This window comes from Choristoneura fumiferana, chromosome 14 (genome assembly GCF_025370935.1).
Source record: "Choristoneura fumiferana chromosome 14, NRCan_CFum_1, whole genome shotgun sequence".
Lineage (NCBI taxonomy): Eukaryota > Metazoa > Arthropoda > Insecta > Lepidoptera > Tortricidae > Choristoneura > Choristoneura fumiferana.
Genome location: NC_133485.1, coordinates 8,867,543 through 8,889,826, shown reverse-complemented (window position 1 = coordinate 8,889,826; position 22,284 = coordinate 8,867,543). Strand labels below are relative to the sequence as shown.

General features: G+C 36.9%; 1 protein-coding gene across 2 annotated transcripts in view; it reads left to right on the top strand.

The window, feature by feature from the left end:
- LOC141435069 (uncharacterized) overlaps positions 1-10,858 on the top strand; it is a 29,900-nt gene extending 19,042 nt beyond the window's left edge. For both annotated transcript variants that reach the window (XM_074097609.1, XM_074097610.1), the window contains one exon: positions 9,701-10,858. In XM_074097609.1, the coding sequence (XP_073953710.1) occupies positions 9,701-9,892 (192 nt within the window). In that variant the 3' untranslated portion in view covers positions 9,893-10,858. The remainder of the gene's footprint in view (positions 1-9,700) is intronic.
- The last annotated feature ends 11,426 nt before the right edge of the window (positions 10,859-22,284 follow it).

The following is a 22,284-nucleotide window of genomic DNA, read 5'->3' as shown; positions in this document are numbered from 1 at the left end:
AATTCGGCATACCTAATTGTATAAGGTCAGTGACTTAACAATCTGGTAGTGAAATTCTGGTGGTCCGGCCAGGATCATCTACGCAGGGCGGAAATCTCCTACGGTGTCAATGGCATCGATTTGAAACTTGATTTGGTACGGATATGTAGGTAGTTTAGTTGACAATGCATGCAAGTACAGTCAAAATTACCTGAAGGCAGAAAAAGCTAGTATTAAGTAGTATTAAAAATGAAATTACTTGAGCGTTGGTAAGGGAGTTTTCTGATGTGAGTCCAACTCGCTGTTGTTCGATATATATTTATTTAAAGATTATTAATTTTGTAGGGTATTATATAATTATGATTAAAAAGGTAACCTTAAGATAATCTTATTAATAATTTAATCGTGATTTTAATACATAAATCTTAAAAATAAATAGGTAGGTACAATGTAAAACATAAAAACTTCCTTATCTGTATCTGTCTGCTTACCTACAAAGTAAATTAATAACAAAACAATGGAAACGTTACAAAGCTAATATGTTGATTACGTCCCATTTTCTTTGCTCTTGACTATACATGAGTAATTGAGCATTCAGTTTTCGAGAGCGCAGACGACGGCTGCCAGCCAATGCAAATTGCACTGACCACACCCGGTGCATTGCATTCGCTTTAATTATTACCGAGAACGCTATGAGCTTGTGAAACTTTTTTTATACTGGTTTTTGAGATTTTTTGCTACTGTCCTTGTCATTTGTTATTCGTTAACAACACAACCTATTCATTTGCCATCTATCCCGTGTGAGCTTTAACTGTCAGAGGAAAGTCATTGAACTGTATTATTATGAATTTCAAAGCAATTTATAAGCATCCATAAGTGCATTTATGAGCCATAGACTTTTTCCCGGACTTATTATGTATATAATTGTATTCGTGTTTGTGGGCCTTTAATTGTCGAAAAAAGTACAGGAGTAGTAAAAAATATTTTGAATATCAAAAGCCAACGGTCGAAATCATTACCTTACCTACTTAAAAAGTTAGTCTACCTACTTAGAATAGTTTTATATTTTACTAGCTTTTGCCCGCGGCTTCGCCCGCGTGGTATTCGGTTATCGCGCGCTGTTCCCTCGGGAGCTGTGCATTTTTCCGGGATAAAAAGTAGCCTATGTCACTCTCGGGCCCATAAACTATCTCTATGCCAAAAATCACGTCGATCCGTCGCTCCGTTACGGAGTGAAAGACGGACAAACATACACAAACACACACACTTTCGCATTTGTAATATTAGTATAGTATGGATTATTATTAAAAATTGTTCTCTTAGTTCGAAGCAAGTAAATCTTTTATTAAATTAAAGCCCTCTAGTAATCTGCCTACTCATACTACCTATGCAAACTTGAAAAAAAGACGTGTTTGGACTTTAAACAGTTATTTTATAAGTTTATTTTGGATTTTATCGTCGCGTCCCATTATCAGAAACGTGAAAATGTCAAAGTATTATCCAATTTCGTTGTCATATTATTATGTAGGTATGAATTTTACTGTTTTTAAATGGCTGATAAGTTGCATCCATTACGTTGGCGTTAAGAACGCGTGAAAGATTTTATCTACCACTTTATATTGTAATCCGGCAAGAAGCAAGAACTGATAAAAAATTATATAAAAATGAGTAAGATCAATTTCGTGTTTTTAAATGTCGGGTACATAATTGTAATTTGTTATGTTTGTATTACAAATATATCTGAGTGCACCATCCGTAGCTTCAAGTGAGATCTTTGTAATTTATTTCGAGGCCTTAGATTTTGAGGTCGGGTGTATTGCGCGAATAAATGCATATAACTTTTGACAAAAACCTCCATGATGTAAACTTAGTCGCAATCAGCGTGGGACCGTTCCTGCTTGCTGTGTCATGGTTCCTAAACACCAGCAGTGTTCTCTCGTTGGAAAGAGACGCTGATTCGCTAAGTGAGATACCTATGTATCATCACTTGGCCCTTTGTTCCCCAATGGCGTCTCAATGCTTTTGCATCTCTATGATGGGCCTGTGTACTCTGGGTCCCCGTTAACCCAGGTTCTCAAAGCTAAAGTCACTAACATTTTAAACCGAAGTACGCTAAATCCGCGTGTTTAAGTGCCACAACACTATCTCCTGAAGCGAACAAAATGAAAGGTCGGCCTATTTAAATCGAAACTTTACGACTGTCTTTATCTACCCGTGCAGGCTTAATGTGTAAACATGCCGATTCAGCCGCGTAAATGGCGGACGAGGCTCGTTCACGGATTATCTAGCTTTTTATTGTTTGCTCCGGGATATTTTTATACGTTATTTTACGCGCTGCCTTTTCCAGATTACACGAATAAACTTTCTGAATCAGTTGAATCCTATTTGTTAACCCACACTATCATTGAAGCTTTGCTTTGAAACGTACCTATTGGAGCTTGGTTGGATATGTCAATTGTTATCTCTTTTTATATTTAACAATCATTGATAGAAAAATAATAACAAATTTTGACTTAGAGTCAAAATTATGGCTCACCCCCAAAATTTGCTGTGAAACCTTGAGTAGGTATGTGTAGATACGCTATTAAATATGTGTATTTCTATTTTGGAATTTTAACATGGGTCACAAATAACTGTGCAATAAATATTAACTTAAATAATGCACTATACCCTTACAAAATCGTGACTGCAATCTGCACTATATTCGTCCGTCATTCAGCACGCATCCAGTGCAGTGGCTGGCCATAAACCTCGCACTGGCAACACTATGGCCATTCGCATGCAGATGTGGCAACACCACGCCAACTCGCGCCAAAGGTGTTCAGTTTTCAGGGTTCTGTTGGATACGAAATTGGGAGAATGGTTAACGAACTTCTTAGAACACTAAGGTTAAATAACTAGTGGGGTAAATAAGTGTACCTATCTATTATCAATCCTGGAGCGAACTACTGGGTGCACCTTTGATAGGTTTTACTTTTTTTAATTTCTTATTCTGGCGATACTTATTGTATTTACATTTCGCACGAGTACAGAATTAGTCATTAAAAGCTCTAATTTAGTTATACGATGCGTTAGTTACCTACACAAGCTAGTTTTCGTTGTCGCCTCTGATTTGCTGTCAGTGGCCTGTATTTAAGGCAGTCAGTTTTGGCTGTACATATATTTTTAATTTTTGTCCTTGACTCTGTGGGACCCTGGGTGAGCGAGTCCAATTCACACTTGACTGTTTTTTAAACAATAGACAGAACCCAAATCTGCAGTAGGCTTGAATATTTAGATATAAACCCCTGGTCAGGTGTAGGCCTGTGCCAAAGACTTACGTGACTTTGTTAAATTTGCAGCTAGCATGTCAGTTTAAGTTTTCATTGCATGCGCACGTAGTGTTAAGCTTAGCAATGATTATAGGAAGAAAATAAACATTTACGCAACCAGGAATTTATGTAAAGTTACCATGCCGGCTCAGTCTTTGTAAGTCTGTTAAGTGGTAGCGCTAAACTGTGTCACGCATCTCTAAACATATTAAGAATAGGATGAACTAGCTTATGCCAGCAGCTTTAGTTTAAAAAATGAAAAACCAGCCAAGAGCGTGTCGAACACGCCCAAATTAGGGTTCCTTAGCCATTACGAAAAAATTAAATAATATTTTTCTAAGGATTTCGTATTTTATACGGAATCTTCCAAGTTTAGGTATATTTTATTTAGTTTAGCTATTTAAGAGTAAAACTACTAATAATTCTCAAGCTAACTTAGCCGTTATAGTTTTTCTTGAAAGTTTGATATACTTACTACCATCCTGATTTTTTTCAATTTTTTTCCACCCACCGGTTTAGATTTTAGAAGGGGGGGGGAGGGGGACGCTCGATTTTAATGAAAATTTGCACTTTAAAGTTAAATATTTCGCAAAAATCAAAAATCAAATTATAAAAAAAACAACAAAATAAAAAATTAAAACCAAAAAAAATTACAAAATTTGGATTTGAAATAAAAAATACAAAAAAAACTCCAAAAAACCAATCATAGTTTGATTGATTAGTAGCGACATCTGTTGTCTGGGTGAGCGGTTAGTTCCGAAAGAATGTGACGTCTCTATCTAATTAATTTTTATATTATAATTTCTATGCCAGCAATGTTGAAATGGAATTAAGCCCAAGATCACCTAATCTGATTTCTATACTATTTCGTATATAAATTTGATCTAATGAGAAATATTTAATGTTTAATCCTATTCAAGTGCTGATTCACCAGGACTGTTGTTCTCCGTGTAAAGCCTCGCATACCAGATCGTCATCTCGATGTTTGCGGTGATAACAGTGCCTACATTCCTTCGCGGTCGATTGCTTTAAAAACTAAAAATTCCTCCTTAAAAGTCAGATAAAAATTCCGAATATCTGTCAGTTTCACTGGCAGTTATCGGAAAAGGTGGACTTATTAGTCATGCCGACCGTCGGTCGCCCGCGCCCGGTGATATTGCAATTTGTTGCAATTATCTATAGTTTCTTAGTATTTATGGAAATGGAATGCGACGTTTTTTGAAGTCAAATTGTTACGCCGAAGGATTAAAGCTAATTGGGTTGAGTTACTGATTTTAATGAAGTAAAATTATCTGAAAATACGACGAATTTCTAGTCGTAGGACGTTAAATGTATTTTACCGCGAAATTTGCAGGATCTTTGATTATAACAATTATTCAATTTAATTAAAATTATACCAAGACATATAAATGTATTGAAATATGGTGGATATCATGTTACATAATATTATGGAAATGAATGTTAAACAAGTCTAGAAGGGATAGTAGGGGAGCCCACGATGCTAAATCGGGATTTACTCGAGCGTCATAGATACATATTGGGTTGCGAAGCTAAAAGAAAAAAATGACATATAATGTATACCTTTTCATCGGTGGGGGGAGCGGCTACAGATTTTCAAAAATGCAAAAAAAAACTGTTGCATGAACATACTCGAGCGCAGCAGATATTGATATCATCCATATCCTACGTATTTTAAAAAAATGTATGTATGTTAATCTGATTGTTTCCATGATGGGGGTGGTCGTACGTAAGGGTTAAAAATGAAAAAAAAAACGAGCTTGTCAGACTTTTAAAGGGGATGTTAAGTGAACCTAAAAAAAGCTCTTATATAATAATCTGACGATTTGGATGTGACGCTAACTCGCGGTCATTATTAGAATGTGCAAAAAAAATCGTCATTTTGAAATACTCAATAGCGCTTCAGATTAAAATATATGGTTCATCTTTGTGCGCTAGACGTGCTTTCTCATCATCTGACGATTATCTGGAGGGATTCGCCTAATCTGACAGTTATTTTTTTAAATCGTTGAACATAATTAATTGAAAATCTCAGGAAATAACATGCAAATAAAAAAGTGCATGTTTTTTTAAGTAGAATACTTGTATTTATAAGCTTGGGCTAGCCCGCTTGGGCTCCCCTACTAATATAATAGTTGCAGGATCGCTAAAGTGACTCTACTTTCTTAAAACATATTCATAATTGTTTCCTTTTCGTGTCATGTTTTGCTATGATTTAAGTAAAAAAAGGTATTTATAACCAAGTAGGAATTAAATGTATAAACATATTGTTTGGAAAAGAAATAAACTTTATACTTAGGTACTCATGTGAACACATTTGGTGTAGTATAACTCATTCAATTTACAAAAACCTTGCTTAGCTAGCGACGAATACCAACATAAAAGTTTTAATTTAAATTTCTCGACGTCCATCTTAGCCGGTATCAAAAGTGCAGATCGCCGACTCTCGTCATGCTGTCATTGTTTGGTCTGGGTTGCGAGTTGCCAAACCACATAACGACTTTTAACTTATGTGCATACATATTTATTTAAATTACACAATACAGTACAAATATTCTTTGTTGTACAATGAATTAACAAAATAAAACAAAGTTTGACAAACTGTATTTTTTATGAATGACGAAAAGTTTACAATACAATACAGTAACTCTATATTGAACACCAACACATACTAAGCAGTACAGAAAACAGAGGTATACAGAGATACCGCTTCAGAGCAATCTCTTCCTGGCAGGGTTTACTTTAGCGATATCTTCAAAACTTTAAACCTGTGTATACAAAAAGGGTTTCGTATATCTCTAAGTGACAGGAAAAAAGAGGAAATTCAAAGAAAAATCAGTTTTATCACTATATTGGTATTTGTTATTGTAATATGCATCAAAATAAATAAATAAATTCTTTATCAAAATTGAAAATGTCTGATCTTAATAGTGACGCGCGGTTTGGCCTCGCGCCGCCGCTATCTAAACTGCATCGACGCCTGCGCACCGCGCTGCACCGCTTCATTATTACCCGCTTTTAACAACTAACTGTCTTTATGGCCGTATTAAGTTTAAACTGCCCTTGGAATATGCAGGCGAAACGTTTTTGGATAACATGACTGACGTTTCCAAGTCTGAATCGTGAGAGTTGTATTCTGGAGATGCAACTGCAGGAAAACTTCAATGTGCGCCCGATTTGGCCCAATTAATCAACAATAAAATGTTTGTAGAAGACTTTTAAAGAATTTATAGTAAAGAACTTTGTGCGAATCCTGGATTTTTTACTAAGACTTCAATCGTTAGGATTAGGACCATTAAATTTGGCGCAAGTTTTTTTTTTATGTACCTAATACATATTCAATTTATTCAATTGCTTGGCCTTATGATTTACGCGTGCGACGCCGCGGGTTAAGACTAGTAAATTGTAATTATATATTTATTATTTTTTATACAAGACTGCTCTATCGTAGGCAGATGGGATAAGTTGATAACTATAGAAAGAGATGCAACTTAAAGGATAATAATTATGGCTATAGGCAATTAACGCTGTGTGACCGGAATTGCACTTTATTGTGTCGACAGTCGTCTCAAGAGTCGCTATTTATTTAAATGAGTATACGGAGAGAATATTCTGTACTTTGTGTTCTGTGCTAAAAACCATAATCGAAACAATCAATAATGACCTTATCTCAAAGAGAAGTGATTCACCTAAAAAACCCCCTTCAGTTTCAAAAGCCATTCAATCGGCTTATTGAATCAAACTGTTGATGTCACTGCATATCATTCTTAATCATTTATCGATTTGGTTTGGTCGGTCTTATGAACAAAAAAACCTTATGTGTAGATGACCTGTAATTCAGTTTGTACCTACATACATACTCGTATGCATGGCTCCTCTGTTATACAGGAAACGATAAGGAGATATATGCTGAAGAAATCATCTAGCTTAGGTATTATTTTTAATCCTTTTTTAGGGTTCCGTAGTAAACTAGGAACCCTTATAGTTTCTCCATGTCTGTCCGTCTGTCTGTCCACGGCTAAGCTCAGAGACCGTTAGTACTAGAAAGCTGTAATTTGACATGAATTATTTTTAAGGGTACCTCCCACGTACAGTCAACGTCATAAAAAAGTGATCACTTTTGTACCTTGTCACTTTCAACGTCATGTTTGAAAAGCCATACGAAATTGTCTAACGACTGAAAGCGACAAGGTACAGAAATGATCACTTATTTATGACGTTGACTGTACCACGTACACGTAAAGTGGGATGATTTTTTTTTTCACTACCACCCTATGTTGTGGGGTATCGTTGGATAGGTATTTGAAAATGAATTGGGGTTTGCAAAAAACATTTTTTGATAGGTACAGTGAATATTTTCGATGATATTCACTCCGAAAGTTCAAAAAAATGTCCCCCCCTCCCCCTCTAACTTTTGAGCCGCACGTCCAAAAAATATAAAAAAATCACGGAAGTTAAGCTAAAAAACTTTCTAGGATTTTTTTTTCAACTTAATCAGTTGAGCAGTTATAAGTTTTTTTTATTTATTTCTAAACTAAGATTGTAATTTAACCGCCACTGTTGCCCCCGACGGTTGTTCCCTTGTGTAGTTGAAATATATTAACTCCTTCTTCAGTTATCATCATCCCATAGGGGCCCGTTTTTAGCCTTTAAACTATAATAGTTAGTACCTATCTAACTAAAAAAGTATTTTAAGTCCGCCTATTGTGACGGTCGAGCCGGTGTGGCCCGACATGCTCTTGACCGGTTTTTACTTATAGGTACTACTGCTCTCTCAAACAATACATGAATTAGGTTTCCTGGTTTTCAAGAACACAAAATTTGTATACTTAAAGTTGTATGCCTTTAATTTGACTGTTTGGCAGAGTCCGAAATGCGTCCAATATCTCCAACTATCAAAGTAAAATTACCGAGTTCCTCATACAAACGGCGATAATGGTTTTTGGAATTTTTGATATTTTGTCACTTGACACTAAAACTAAGTTTTTACTAAATTTGACAAAATCAGCTAACGTTTAGAGGTAGGGAACCGTTATCACTTGTTGTATGAAAAGGCTTGTTTTCGGCTTACTTCACAATCCTCTTAATAGGGCGTACGTGTGACACACACTGAAGATGATACACGCGACCCATTCACAATCATTGTCGCCAACCGGTTGCTTCGCAAAAAATGGTCTAGCCGGCATTGAACAGCCCGTACAAGGAGTTGTTTTTATCAGTGCCGTTGGCCCCATAGACCACCGTAGGGAACCTGCGTTCTATTTAAAAAAAAAACATTCAACAAAATACTAAGAGCTGGCTTTATCACAGCAGAAGATCTGAACATGATATAAAGCATTTTTTACAACGTGTCTTCATCATTTAAGATTCTTGGCGATAAAGTGCCTGAAATTCGAATCTAGACTCACCTTAAAACGTTAAAATTGTAAACGCCATGTTATTTTCCTGGTCAGGCGATGCCATTTTTCCACTAAGTAAATTGTGAAAAGGTTCCACAGCGTGTCACAATTTAATTGCTTCGATGACATGGTAATAATGAATACAGATTTATTAGCACTCGAAAATAGGGAAACTTCGCTGGTTGCACTTATAAACTCACTCCAAAAAAAAACTGAAACATTTCAGAATAAAATTAATTTACTTGGCCAAAAGAAATACAGTACTTGCTTATCAAATAAGTAGGTTCTCTAGTTACGAAATTTGAGTAAAAAATTAGGATAACATTTAATGTTCCCGTTTCTGTGCCCACTTTAATTGTAATCAAAGCAGTAACGTTTTCCGCGCATGTTCCCAATTGCGCCGGAGTCAGATCTCGTAAGGCACCGGAAATCTGGACTTCCGCCCGTCTAGGCTGTTCACCTGGCTAGACAATGAACCGCTAATAACACATTGTCCGTCTGTCTGTCGTTATACTTAATGGATGCGTAGTTACCTGCCTTTTATGGTCTAGTGGTCCGATGGCTTTTTTGATAGCAAGTTGATGTCTGCCTTAGGATATGTCGGGAAAATTAACGAAGTACACTACTCGTAAGAGTTTATCAATCAACGACTTTATCAAAACGCACTATAATATAGGTAAAAAAACTTAAGAAGATGACCTGTTGTATCTAGTAGTAACGTATCTGTAAAAATAAGTCGACGTATCATATTCGAAAAATGACTTAAGTCCCACAGCGATTCTGTGCGCTACTAACATACAAAAGGTCATTCTTACATTTTTTATCTATACAAGATTCGAATGAGTCGATAGATTTTACGAGTAATAACTTTCAAGCGCCGTAATGTATACTTTAAAATCCTGCAAACCTAGAGGCCGATTTTTTAAATCATATTTGAAAATAACAAAAAATAGCGTAAGCTTGTGTAGTGCAAGAACTTTTTTGTTGTTACAGGTTCCCCTGGTCGGTAACGAAGGTAAGCTAGGTCTGGGCACAACCGGGGCTGTGGCGGCTCCTCCTTTGGTGCCCACTATCCGTCCAAAGAACTCCCTTGGCCCTTCCACGATGAGGTTAGCAGCCAAGACGAAAATGCTTCAGCCTCCCGCCAAAGCATTCCAGGACCCTTTGAACGATGATTCTGAATGAATCCTTAGTTTTAGACAAAATGTAAAAAAACATCTGTAAAATATTGACTAGCCTATTCATAGGCTATCTTTTTATCTTCATAAAAATACCTGAAGGACACCTGAGGTATTTAAAATCAAATCGAATGATTTTTGAATCATTAAGATTGAAATATACATTTATAAATTGATTATTTTTACCCGACTGCCCGAAGGAGGGTTATGTTTTTCGAGCGTATGTATGTCCATTTTTTTGGTCCTCGCTGTAGCCTAAACGGCTGGACCGATTTTAACATATGAGGTATCATTGGATTCGTTATAACTGTCGGAGTGACATAGGCATAATATTTAAATATGGCGTCTGCGAAAAAAAATATGGCGGAGGAATGAAAAAAATATATTTTGTATTGTAAGAATATGGGTATCAAATGAAAGCTTATAATTAGCCCATTCTAAATATAGATGGGTTATAATACTTTTAATCTACCGTTTTCACTTAAATATCAAAAAAGTGCAAAATAAAACATTAAATTAAAAAAAATTAAAAACCCGGCTGCCAAAACTAAAAGGAAGAAAATAAGCCTAGTGGTCTAGAACTCTGTTAAGTAGCTAATTTAAAGTTCAACAGTCGGGACCCATTTAAATCGTGACGCTCAAAAACTCTTAGTAATGGGTTGAACTGTTGAACTTTAAATTAGCCACTTAACTGAGTTCTAGACCAATAGGCTTATTTTCTTCCTTTTAGTTCTGGCAGCCGGGTTTTTTTATTTTATTTTATTAATGTTACATTCACTGAAATGTACTCAAAATTGTATTATGTTTTATTTAAGTAAGCGGGTACTTAACTTGTCTTTCTGGATTATTTGTAAATATTTTTACCTAGTGCTAAATTGTAATATTATATTTAGAATATATTTTTAAGTTTGTAAAGTTAGGTTAATTCGCCAAATACCATTACGTTACTATTTAATATACAGTATTTATAAGACGTCATGAGTTTATTTTAACATTCTCTAACGTTGTTAAGTCCTTATCTTTACTACTATTACATTACAAAAGCAAAAGTAAATCTCCGTCTGTGATCTCTTCACACTTAAACCGCTGAACCGTTTATAAAATTTGGTATGGAAATAGTTGAGATTTCGGGAAATACTTTTTATCCCAGAAAATTGCAAATGAATTCTTCGCAGACGGTATCGCGGGCAAGTGCTAGTCCATCATGGATCCAGAGGGGGTCATGGACTCTGGGGCTGGGTCTAAGACAACAAGATTTAGTCACCACTAGAATTTGATTACCTATGTGACCCCCCTGGCTGTAAAGCTGGATCCGCCCTTGTTAAATCTGACAATAATTTTGTAGGAAAAATTTTAGTTGTATGTTTCCTCCCTTCCCCACTCTTAATTCATCCCATCCCACTTACATTGTAAGTGCGAAAGTTTGTAAGTCTGTTTGTTTGTTTGTTACCTCGCCACGTCTAAACCGCTGAACAGATTTAGATGAAATTCGGTATACAGATAGTTTGAAGGGAAGGACATAGGATAGTTTTTATCCTGGAAAATTGCATAGTTCCCGCGGGATAGCGATAAACTTATTCTACGCAGACTCACCATAGACCCCTATTCATAGATCTTCAAAAATAGTTTTGTTATCGTTGATTCGACTTCCACCTAACCGATGTTTACCGACGATTCTCGAAGCACCGCTTGTAAAAAGCCGTGCAGTTAATTGAGGAAGGACAAGATTAAGCAGCTAATAATTAATCTAAGCCGGCTGGGATCCGAGTAAATGATACTTCAATTGGTCTCCATTACGGTTTCTAGAAACTGCAAATGCTAGGGGTGCGCTGGCGCAGGGCCGGTCACTCAGCCGCTCTGTCATTTTGCTGTCAATAAAAAGTTACGACTGGGTAATTTAACCGAAAGCCTCCAATATCCCTCTATTCTTCTATGCCCTAAAAGAAAGAAAGAAAATAAAAGATTAGCGCCTTACGCAAAACCGGCAGATTGTTGATTTGGGACCATTTGGTGACATGCGCATTTTCATCCCGTGTTGGCACGAATAAATAAATAAATATATATCACGGGGACAACACACATCAATTGTCCTAGTCCCAAAGTAAGCTTAGCAAAGCTTGTGTTATGGGTACTAAGCAACGGATAAATATAATTATATAGATAGATACTCGTACATACTTAAATACATATTAAACACCCAAGACCCGAGAACAAACATTCGTATTTTTCATACAAATATCTGCCCCGACACGGGAATCGAACCCGGGACCACAAGCTTCGTAGTCAGGTTCTCTAACCACTAGGCCATCTGTTAAATGTTATCTTTCTTTCTATCCCTAACTAACTTAGGTATCAATTTCATCAATGTTCATTTCAGTTATACCGCGAGAAAGGGGCGGCCGAAGTCTGAAGTCAAATCCAATCCGTAAAGGCGGGTTTTCTACTGTACCTAGTAGAAAATAGTTACAAAACTATTGACAGCTGTAACTTATACAATTAGTTCGTAGGATTTCCGTCAGTTATACATTTACCTATTCAATCGTTTTAGTGCCTACCTGTATCCACGAAAAATCTACAAGTAATTGCGAATAATAGCGAATATTAATTTAATTAACTAATTATTTAAATTTAAAATAATAGCCCATACAATTACCCGATCGGATATGGAGTAGCACTTGGTATCGTGTATGCAACATTCGTAGAAACATTGCCGGTAAAAAACATGCAAATACTGGCGCGTTTCACTGTAACCTATACTTAGGCTTCTTGTGCTAAGCCAGCTGTCATTAAACGAATGGAAATCGCTTTTACGCAATCAGTTGGACTGATTATTGTGGCCGTGGGAAGATTAATATGCGATCATTTTCTGTTTACAATTTACTTACTGAACTGTTTTTTTTATGCATAGTCTTACGATGTACCTACTGATGTTTTTGCGATTAAGGTACCTATACAAGTTAAATATACAATCTAGAGCATACAGCAAAGGTGTGCAAATATAAAAATTCAAGCGACTTTAATTTGCAATCGACGCTGATACTTTTGACTGACTATTCGAGAATCATGTCTCATATTTGATTTGGGATGCTAATTGCTGTGGTGATCATACTATCCATTCTTAGTGTAAACTTTCTTGCTGACTGTACTTACACAGGTAGTCATCCAAGCTATCTGCATATTTGTGCCAAATTTTAAGTCAATCCGATCATTAGAAGTGGGTAAAACTCGACTTGCAAAATTTAAGACAACTGATGTGCTATTGCTATTACATACCTATGTAAGAATATTGCAAGTTCAAAAACTTGTGAAGAATTATTTAAGTAAGTAGGTATTGAGAAACAAAACTCTTGTAGGTATTATAATAGCGTGTGCTGAAAGCTAGCGGTTTACTCTATCGTCTGGCGATAGCGTGCACAATCGACTATAGGCTTAGTGAGTAGGTACATAAGTACTTCCAAGAACATGCACTTTCCTGCCACAGCCTTGTCATTAGCAGCGGAAACGCCATTTTGATACTAGCCTGTAGCCACACCACAGCCTTTATTGTAAACATCTATACATTTAGTTGCGGTACTAACAATAGGTACCTACAATTCTGGAGCCAAGCGGTCTCGTATTGGAAATGTTGCCAGGCTGATAACTGGATGTTTTCAAAACGTGTAAGTAGGTATCTGTTTATGCATGTGTGGAACAAGTGGCGTGACGCCGTGATAACTCGATTCCCAAATTGTAGTCTAAATTTTTCAGTGGCATGTGAAGCGTGGCGCCTGAAGATTTATAGGTACCTAACTCAAAGTTTTCGTCACATTCCGGGTAACCTAACAAAAATATTCACTCCACGCCACTGGAGACTGCGCAGAGTTGAAGAATGAAAAGCTTGATCATTTTCATCAACAATGAAAATTTAACGTCCGGATAGTTCAGATTTTAGATAGATGTCGATGGATTTTAGAGAACCTGAATACGAAACTTGAGGAGCCGAGTTCGATCTCGTTCGGGACAGAAATTCTGCATGAATAACAAAAAATTTAACCGACTACAAAAAACCATGAAAATAATTTTCTATGAAATACCAGTCTGAAGTCGGTGCCTTAGCACGAGCCAGCAGGGAGTGGACCTATAGTCGCGTACCTAACCTACATTCTGTACATATATTGGGCTTCAATGACTCCTTACTGGCTCGTGCTAAGGCACCGACTTCAGACTGGTAGAAAATTATTTTCATGGTTTTTTGTAGTTGTTGAAATTTTTGTTATAAAGTTTTTTTCACGCTTTTTAGTGTAATTAATCTAAGATACTTACAATAGTTTAATGTCAACAACTGCTCGTCACCTTTTACGAAAGATTGCTTTTTTCGATGCTGAGACGTTCATTATTGAGGAGTCCTGGTGCTTCACCACCCATTCCATTTCACAATATGCAGTACGACGCGCGTAATTGCTTAGCAACTGTGTAAAAGTAATTGAAATTCAACCCGTGATGTAATTGTTATTGAATATTAGCTCCGTTGGTCAAATGCGGTCTTCATCATCAGTTTCACTGCAAATGATTATTTTCAAAAGCAAATGCACGAGTTACTACTAAATATATCCAACTTATACCATAGGTGTCACTACAATATTTGCAGAGTTCCTTCGATTTCCTTAGAATCATTCATCAGATGAGATCACACTTTAATGAGTCGATGTTCGTAATTCTAGTACCTACCGCCCGTCCGTGCGACAGAATACAATGTTTTTCATCACATTTGCCAGTAAAATAGTATCTATTTTTTTTTAATTGAATATTTAAAAAATTGTAATATTTTTACAAAACTTGCCGATACCGCTGGCTGCGATATTTGTAAAAATAATACAAATGTTAGTTCTCAAGTCTTGGTCGTTAAATATGTATTTATATTTATAAGTATGCTTATCTGTTGCCTAGTTTGGCACTAGGTCAATTGGTGCCAAATAGTCCTATGATATTTGTTTATTTTAACTCTGTGCCCCTAAGCTTGTACTGATGATAGACAGGGCTATTGTACGGCTTACGCATTTATAATTGTAACACATGTAAGTAATGTGAAAGGTCAGAGTGACCTCGCGGCGGCAGGTGGCGCCCGGGCATTAGCTATGCGCCGGCGGCGAGCGGCCGTCTGCCCCGCTTCCTGTAACCTGCACCCACCAACCCACCACCCTTCGCATTAACAGGGAACGCTTAATGGAATGTTTTTACACTAGCAAGTGAAGGTGTGTTGCTACGCGTTAGTGATGCGTCTTATTTTGTAAAGAGACTAATCTATAACGGGTAAGAGTGCTTCATGTTTGTCCTTTTCAGATTGATCCTGGTAATCCTCTCGTGGCATGGTAAGTAATGTAGGTAATTATCAGCAATAATTACGATAACTGTAACTATACCTTAAAATTTTGGCACTGAATACAACCTGGTAGAATAGAATAGCGCAGTGTTTTAAAACATATGAAAATGTGGAAATTATGCCAGTTTAACGACTTAGTTTTTGATTCAAAATTCTTTTGACTTTACTTACCTACAATAACCTAAAATGTTAGTAATAAAAGTCGAAAATTAGTACATAAATAAATTCAATTAAATCTAAAATAAAAACAAGTTTAGTAGTCTAAAACTCTGTCAAGTAACTTATACCCGTAGTTATTGAATTATAAGTTACCTACCATAAGTCGGGAGTACCTACCTATTTAATGGGTCCCGACTTATGTTACATGTTATGTTAAACTTTAAGTTAAGTACTAAATGCTAGCTAATCCTAAAAACTAGGATGCAATGCAGTACCCAAATGGTATGGACGGTACCTACACCAATTAAACTCAAAGTTATTTGTAATCGAATGAAAGCAGACGAGCTAATGCAAAAATAATAGAGCGTCTGCCACCACACATGTTTTTAGCTTGATCCTACTTTTCTGAATCATAACGACCACTTCAATGAAAGCGTCTGCGCATTATAATAATAAAAAGTTTACAGCTTCAGAAATAACTGGCCCGCCTAAACAGTCTACCAGCGGAGCAGACACTAACCAGGTGCTGGGCGCGACCTCTGCTGCCTCGAACGTTATGCAGCTACCTATATGAAGAAAATGAAGTAAACAACTCTCCAGCATTACTTATTCTGTGTCTCCAGTTAACTCAGATTTCGAAAAGCTTTAATAAAGACAGTCAGCTGCAGCAGTTCTAGTAAGCAGAAAGGAAAGACTATCCAATGTAAGACAAATACAAGTAGGTACTTACCTCGAAGTTAATACCTATTGACTTTGGATAAAAAAATTGATTTCTCACACCTGACCTATTTATTGCAGAATACTTAAAAATCAATAGATTCTTCATTAATTACCTCTATGTGAATTTATATTTCATGGCATATCCTTTGAACTCTTACTCCCAATTCAGTTACAGTCTCGAGAACATCATAGATACTGCACATGTGTCGGCTTCTATGTTTCCAGACAACAATCGCCGATTCCCGCCGATGGCCCACGTTTCGGTGATCGTAAAACGCGGTGCAACAGGTGCCAAGGTCGCGAGTCGCGGGCAGACGGCGTAACGCGTCCCCGAGGCGTATCCTTCGTAACCTTCAATGTGCCTACAGCTGTACGACTCGACTGTACAACTGTTACAAGTCCGTCTGGATTGTAATATACTGCAGCGTGCAATGTTAGCCAATTAACTGCTTAGGGTCGTCCTTACGCACCTACACCAAATAGGCTCTTAAATCCATAGTCAAGCTTTAAAAAAACCGACTCCAAAAAAATAAAAAAAAATGGAACCAACTACAAAACCCTTGAAAATATTTTTCTAGGTACGAACTAGCTCGAAGTCGGTGCCTCAGCACGAGCCAGCAGGAGTGGGACAAAAGTCATCTACCTCTTTTACATACTATGGGTTTCAATCCCTCCTGCTGGGTCATGCTGAGTCACCGACTTCGAGCTAGTACGTACCTAGAAAAATATTTTCAAGGGTTTTGTAGTCGGTTCCATTTTTTTTATTTTTTTGGAGTCGGTTTTACTTTTTGTTAAAAATATTCTTTATTTCTCACTTTTTAGAGATTTGTAGCCAAAGTACATCTACAATCGTTTATAGACGAGCGAGCATTACTTAGCTTTGATGAGTTCCATTGGTCATCACGGTCTTCTTCATCAGGTCCAGGTTACAAAATGATACTTTCTGAATGTAAATGCTCATCTTAATGCTAAAAATGCCAAAATCGTCATAGGTGTACCTATAAAATTTGAGGTTTGCCCTCGATTTCCCTAGGATCCCATCATCAGATCTTGACTTGGGGACAATGGGACCACCTCAGAAAAATACCCTTTCGATTAAAAAAATAATTTTGAAAATCGGTCCACAATTGACTGAGTAATCGGTGAACATACATAAAAAAAATAAAAAAATACAAACATTGGAACATAGAACCTCCTCCTTTTTTGAAGTCGGTTAATTAGGAGTTGATTTGCCGCTCCAAAATGCCAAGTGCGACCCTTTTTCGCTTAATTACATTTGTATTTGAATTTGACATGGATTGTTGCATGCTCTCCACACCGCTACTTTAAATACGGAATCGCAGTGACGTACCGTAAACGTCAGCGGGGCTACTTCAAAATTCGAAAATCGAAGTTAGTGTCGTTCCGTCCCTCTGACGTTTATAGTTTATACCTACTATTTAATACGAGGGTAAGGGGGACGGTACGATACGAACTTCGATTTTCGAATTTCGTAGGCACCGTTTACGTATTTCAAGCAGCAGTGTGGAAAGCATGCAAAAAAACGGTGCGCATACGATGCGTCACTGCGATTCGATTCCGTACCGTCACTGTTTTATAAGCAGCGGTATGGCCGCTCCTTAATTAAGAGCGTTTATACCTGCTGAGCTGGCAACGTTGCATTTTTGTTAGTTTTTCTTGATTATTCCATAAAAATTAACTGAAAATTAATTTTCTCAAAAGTGACCGTAAAAGTTGACATTAGCTCGACAATAATGAATTAGCGCTCCTGCAATCAGTCACATTTTTTTTTAAAGTTAAAAAGGCCATGGAAATGTTGGCACAAGTCGTATACAGCCAAGTCTAATGGCCGGTATCAGATATTTTGTTGGAACTCCGGACTTTTTCTATTGGGTCTGAAATAGCTTGTGGTGTTTTCGGTGGAAAAATACACCTGCAGTTTATTTTTAATGAAAAAAGGCGGGAAAGCATAAGAAAAATATTGGAATAAAATTAAATTTTACAATATATTTTGAGAAAAAGTTTATTCTATTTCAGAATTATTCACCATTTTTGAGAAAAGCTTTATATTAGTCTCGGCTGGAATAGCAATTGCTGGCTTCGTATTAGTTAAACGGACTCGCAAGCTCGTCCGTTTAATACTCATACTCAGCCAGCAATTGCCTACTTCCAGGCCACAACCATAATCTACTAATAGTTTTCTGATAGAACACTTCTTAATATATAAGTTAATGTGTCTACTTCAATAATTATTCGTTATAGACTTTTATTTAAAAACCGGCCATAAACATTAATTCGTTTTTAAGGAATATAACAGTCAGCAGGAATAAACGCTCTTATTATAGTACTGTTGTATGTATCATGAGTGCAAGATAGGTACGCCACCGACAAGAGTTAAAGAAGGAAGTGTATGTAAGACAATCTATTAATTTGTTTCATTGTTTTATTTTTTGTGTTGTATTTAGTAGGTGCTTATATCGAATCGTTAAAAGAAAATCTGGCAGCCATTATCAAATGTGGTTTGGCATTTGTTTCTCGAACATGATATCTGGGCACTGTTTGGGTAACTGGCGTTGCTGGGCCATCGGAGCCTAGACGGCCGCTTGTCTAGTCTAGACAGGCCATTCCGAGATCACGTTTCGAACGGTCGAGCATGCTAAGTGCACGTCTAGCCGTAGTTACAAGGAAGTGGAGGTGTCAGTTGGGGCCCACAATTTTCTAAATACCCAATATTCGAGTAGGTATCTGATTGGTAGAACCAACCAAACGTATTTTTTGGACATTCTTTACTGCCAAAGGGCCGCGACAGGTCAAACACATGTGGAAAAAACTTAAGTTAAAATTATATGGAGAATGAACCATTCATTCAATAAAGAACCAGTCATTATGAATTTAGGAAAGAATTATTAGGACTCTTACTTAACTTTATGTACTTACTAGCTTTTGCCCGCGGCTTCGTCCTCGTTGAAATCGGTTATCGCGCTGTTCCCTTGGGAACTATTCTCTATGCCAAAAATCACGTCAATCTGTCTCTCCGTTTCGACGTGAAAGACGGACAAACATACAAACACAGACACTTTCACATTTATTATATTAGTATGGATTTGTCTGTATAGCTTATACATAAGAAATTAATTATATTATTATAAAATCTCATTACTGCTGCATTATTTGTAAAAGTTATTAAATGTTACCTTATTAACATCTCAATTCAATTTTATTCAATTTTTGGGATTACAATGCCCCATCGAACGATGCGATGATTCCGCCAGTGTCGAGGTTGGATAAGACACTGCCAGTTGACTTTAGGTCGAGTAGATACGGTAGAGCTGTCTGTGTTCGGTAGAAAACGTGTACACATTGGATTACAATTCACAGACATTGACAGACACGGGATAGACGCGATACAAACGAGCGCAAAAAAACGTCGTGTGGTGGGTCCCTAAGACTATGTACTAGCTCTTGCCTGCGACTCCGTGTGCGTAGTATTGGCTTATCATATTAAATGATATTATCCCGGATAACTCACGTCTTAAATCGAGTTTAGCTCGACATATCCATAATATATATATTATACGAGTACTCGTTTATCGCTATCCCGCGGTTACTATGCATTTTTCCGGGATAAAAAGTAGCTTATGTCCTTCCTCGGAATTCCACCGATCTCCATACCGAGTTTCGTCTAAATTGATTCAGCGGTTGAAGCGTGAAAAGGTATCAGACTGACAGACAGAGTTACTTTCAAATTTATAATATTATATATAAAAATATATAAGGTATAAGGTAATATAAGGTAAATAAGGTAATAAGGTATATAATTAAGGTACTGTACCGATTGCAGATGTTACTTTAAAAAAGGTAAGGATGTAGGTATATTATGCTAAGATTGTAATGTAGGTACCTATCTAATCTTCCAGTTGCACTAGGTACCTATATCTCAATACCTACTCGTAGTACGAGTGCATAGGCCTAGACGGCACACAGTCACACAAAGATATCTGATTGCTAAGACAGTTAAGCGACACAGTACCGTGACGAATGCTCGTAATTACATAGCAATTGCATATACGTAATGGGGTATTGAAAATGATGTTTTTTTACAAAGAATCCACTAACATTGAAACGACCTAGACTAATGAGGATTGTATGAAAGTCATGCGGAGGTGTTTCTGGGAATATAAGTACGTAATAGTTACATGATTCATGTCTCATTATATGCGGCAATTTTTATTAAAATAGGTATACCTTTTGCAAAGTATACACAGAATAGAACAATTGATATTCGAGTTATAATTCATCATCATATCATCAGCCTGTGTTTGTAGGTACTCACTGGTGTACAGTAAAGGAATACAGTCAACTGAATCACTAAGTTAAGCTGCGAACGGACGGACGGACATAGCAAAACTATAAGGGTTATTGTACTACGGAACCCTAAAAACCGGCTAAGCGCGTGACGAGCCACCCACAGTGAAGGGTTCTGTACTAATATGCAGCAAATAATCATCATCATCATCCCAGCCTATATACGTCCCACTGCTGGGCACAAGCCTCCTCTCAGAACAAGAGGGCTTGGGCCATAGTTCCCACGCGGGCCCAGTGCGGATTGGGAACTTCGCACGCACCATTGAATCGCTTCGGAGGTTTGTGCAGGTTTTCTCACGATGTTTTCCTTCACCGCAAAGCTCGTGGTAAATTTCAAATGTAATTCCGCACATGAATTTCGAAAAACTCAGAGGTGCGAGCCGGGGTTCGAATCCACGACCCTCTGCTTGAGAGGCGATAGGTCAAACCACTAGGCCACCACGGCTTCCATACTTGCATGCAGCAAATACTTATTCAATATTAACTGATGTTAAGTTTAGAAAGACGGTAGTTAACTTGTGAGAACTATAACAGGTAATAAATAATAGTTATTTGTTATGCAAGGCTGGAAAGTATCTGTTTGGCACGAGTGCTTATATTGAAAGCCGAGCAAGCGAAGGATTCTAGGATTGAACCACGAGTGAAGCGAGAGGTTCAAAAGAAAAATCCTGAGCATAGTCGAGGATTTCAAAGGCACGAGATGCTAAACAACTTTACAGCCGAGCGAAACACAATTTTTCACCTCACGACAGCGAGGAAAATGTAGATGGAAGAAAATAAAATGAACACACTTATAAATCAGTTTCAGGTTATGCTAGCTAGCTTATGCCAATGGCTTCTAAATCGCAGAATTTTCATCCAATGGAAATATAAAATACATCCACGTTCTTGTCTCCATAAAAAGAGGGAATTTCGAAGTCCAAGTATAAGTTCAGCTTTCTAGATCCAGGGTTTGGGTTGGACGTTTATAAGTGAGTTAGCCAGTAATTTTTACATTTAATTATGCAAGTAGCTAAACCTACTTAAAATTAAAATAATTATTCGGCACTGGAATTGGTAATACAGTGTGAACTTTTTCCCTCCGGTAGGTGCGTTCTGAATTTGACCACACATCTATCAACCTACCTATTTGTCGTTATTTTTTGTGAGTAAAGACGAAAAAACTTATGTAATAGAACAAAATGTAAATAAATGTTATCTATTTTTTTTGGTATTAATAAATAACAACAATACTTATCTAATAAAAACAATGAAAACACTAACGCATTTATATTAATGAAATAATGACAAACCACGTTTCAGAACGTGTCATTGTGCTTTTTTTTTCTCGGGTGTGTTTCCGAATCTCTTTTCATCATTTGATATCCTATTTTCTTCTTGTTTGTTCTGTATTTTTTTTTGTAATTATAGACGCATTTGGAATAATTTCAGAAAACTGAAATGAGCTTTATTATTACTAAATAAATGTTTAGTAATAAGAATAAAATAACAGATTAATTAACAGATTTAAATATTAAATTAATTCAACAATGTATGAAGAACTTCAACGCTTACTTCCTCAACCTCGTATCTACCCGAAATATATACAACAAATCAACACTATCGTACCTACCATAAAGATGATTCTAAAGCAATATTGTGGCCAGATACGAGGTTGTGAAAGTAAGTGGTCGATATGTATTTTCAAGGCGGCACCCGTTCACGATAACGTTCGAATTTCAAAAACTCTTTCCAGCCAAGAGGATACAAAGTGACTTTCCACGCAGATTTCGAAGGATAACTAGACAACTTTTTCG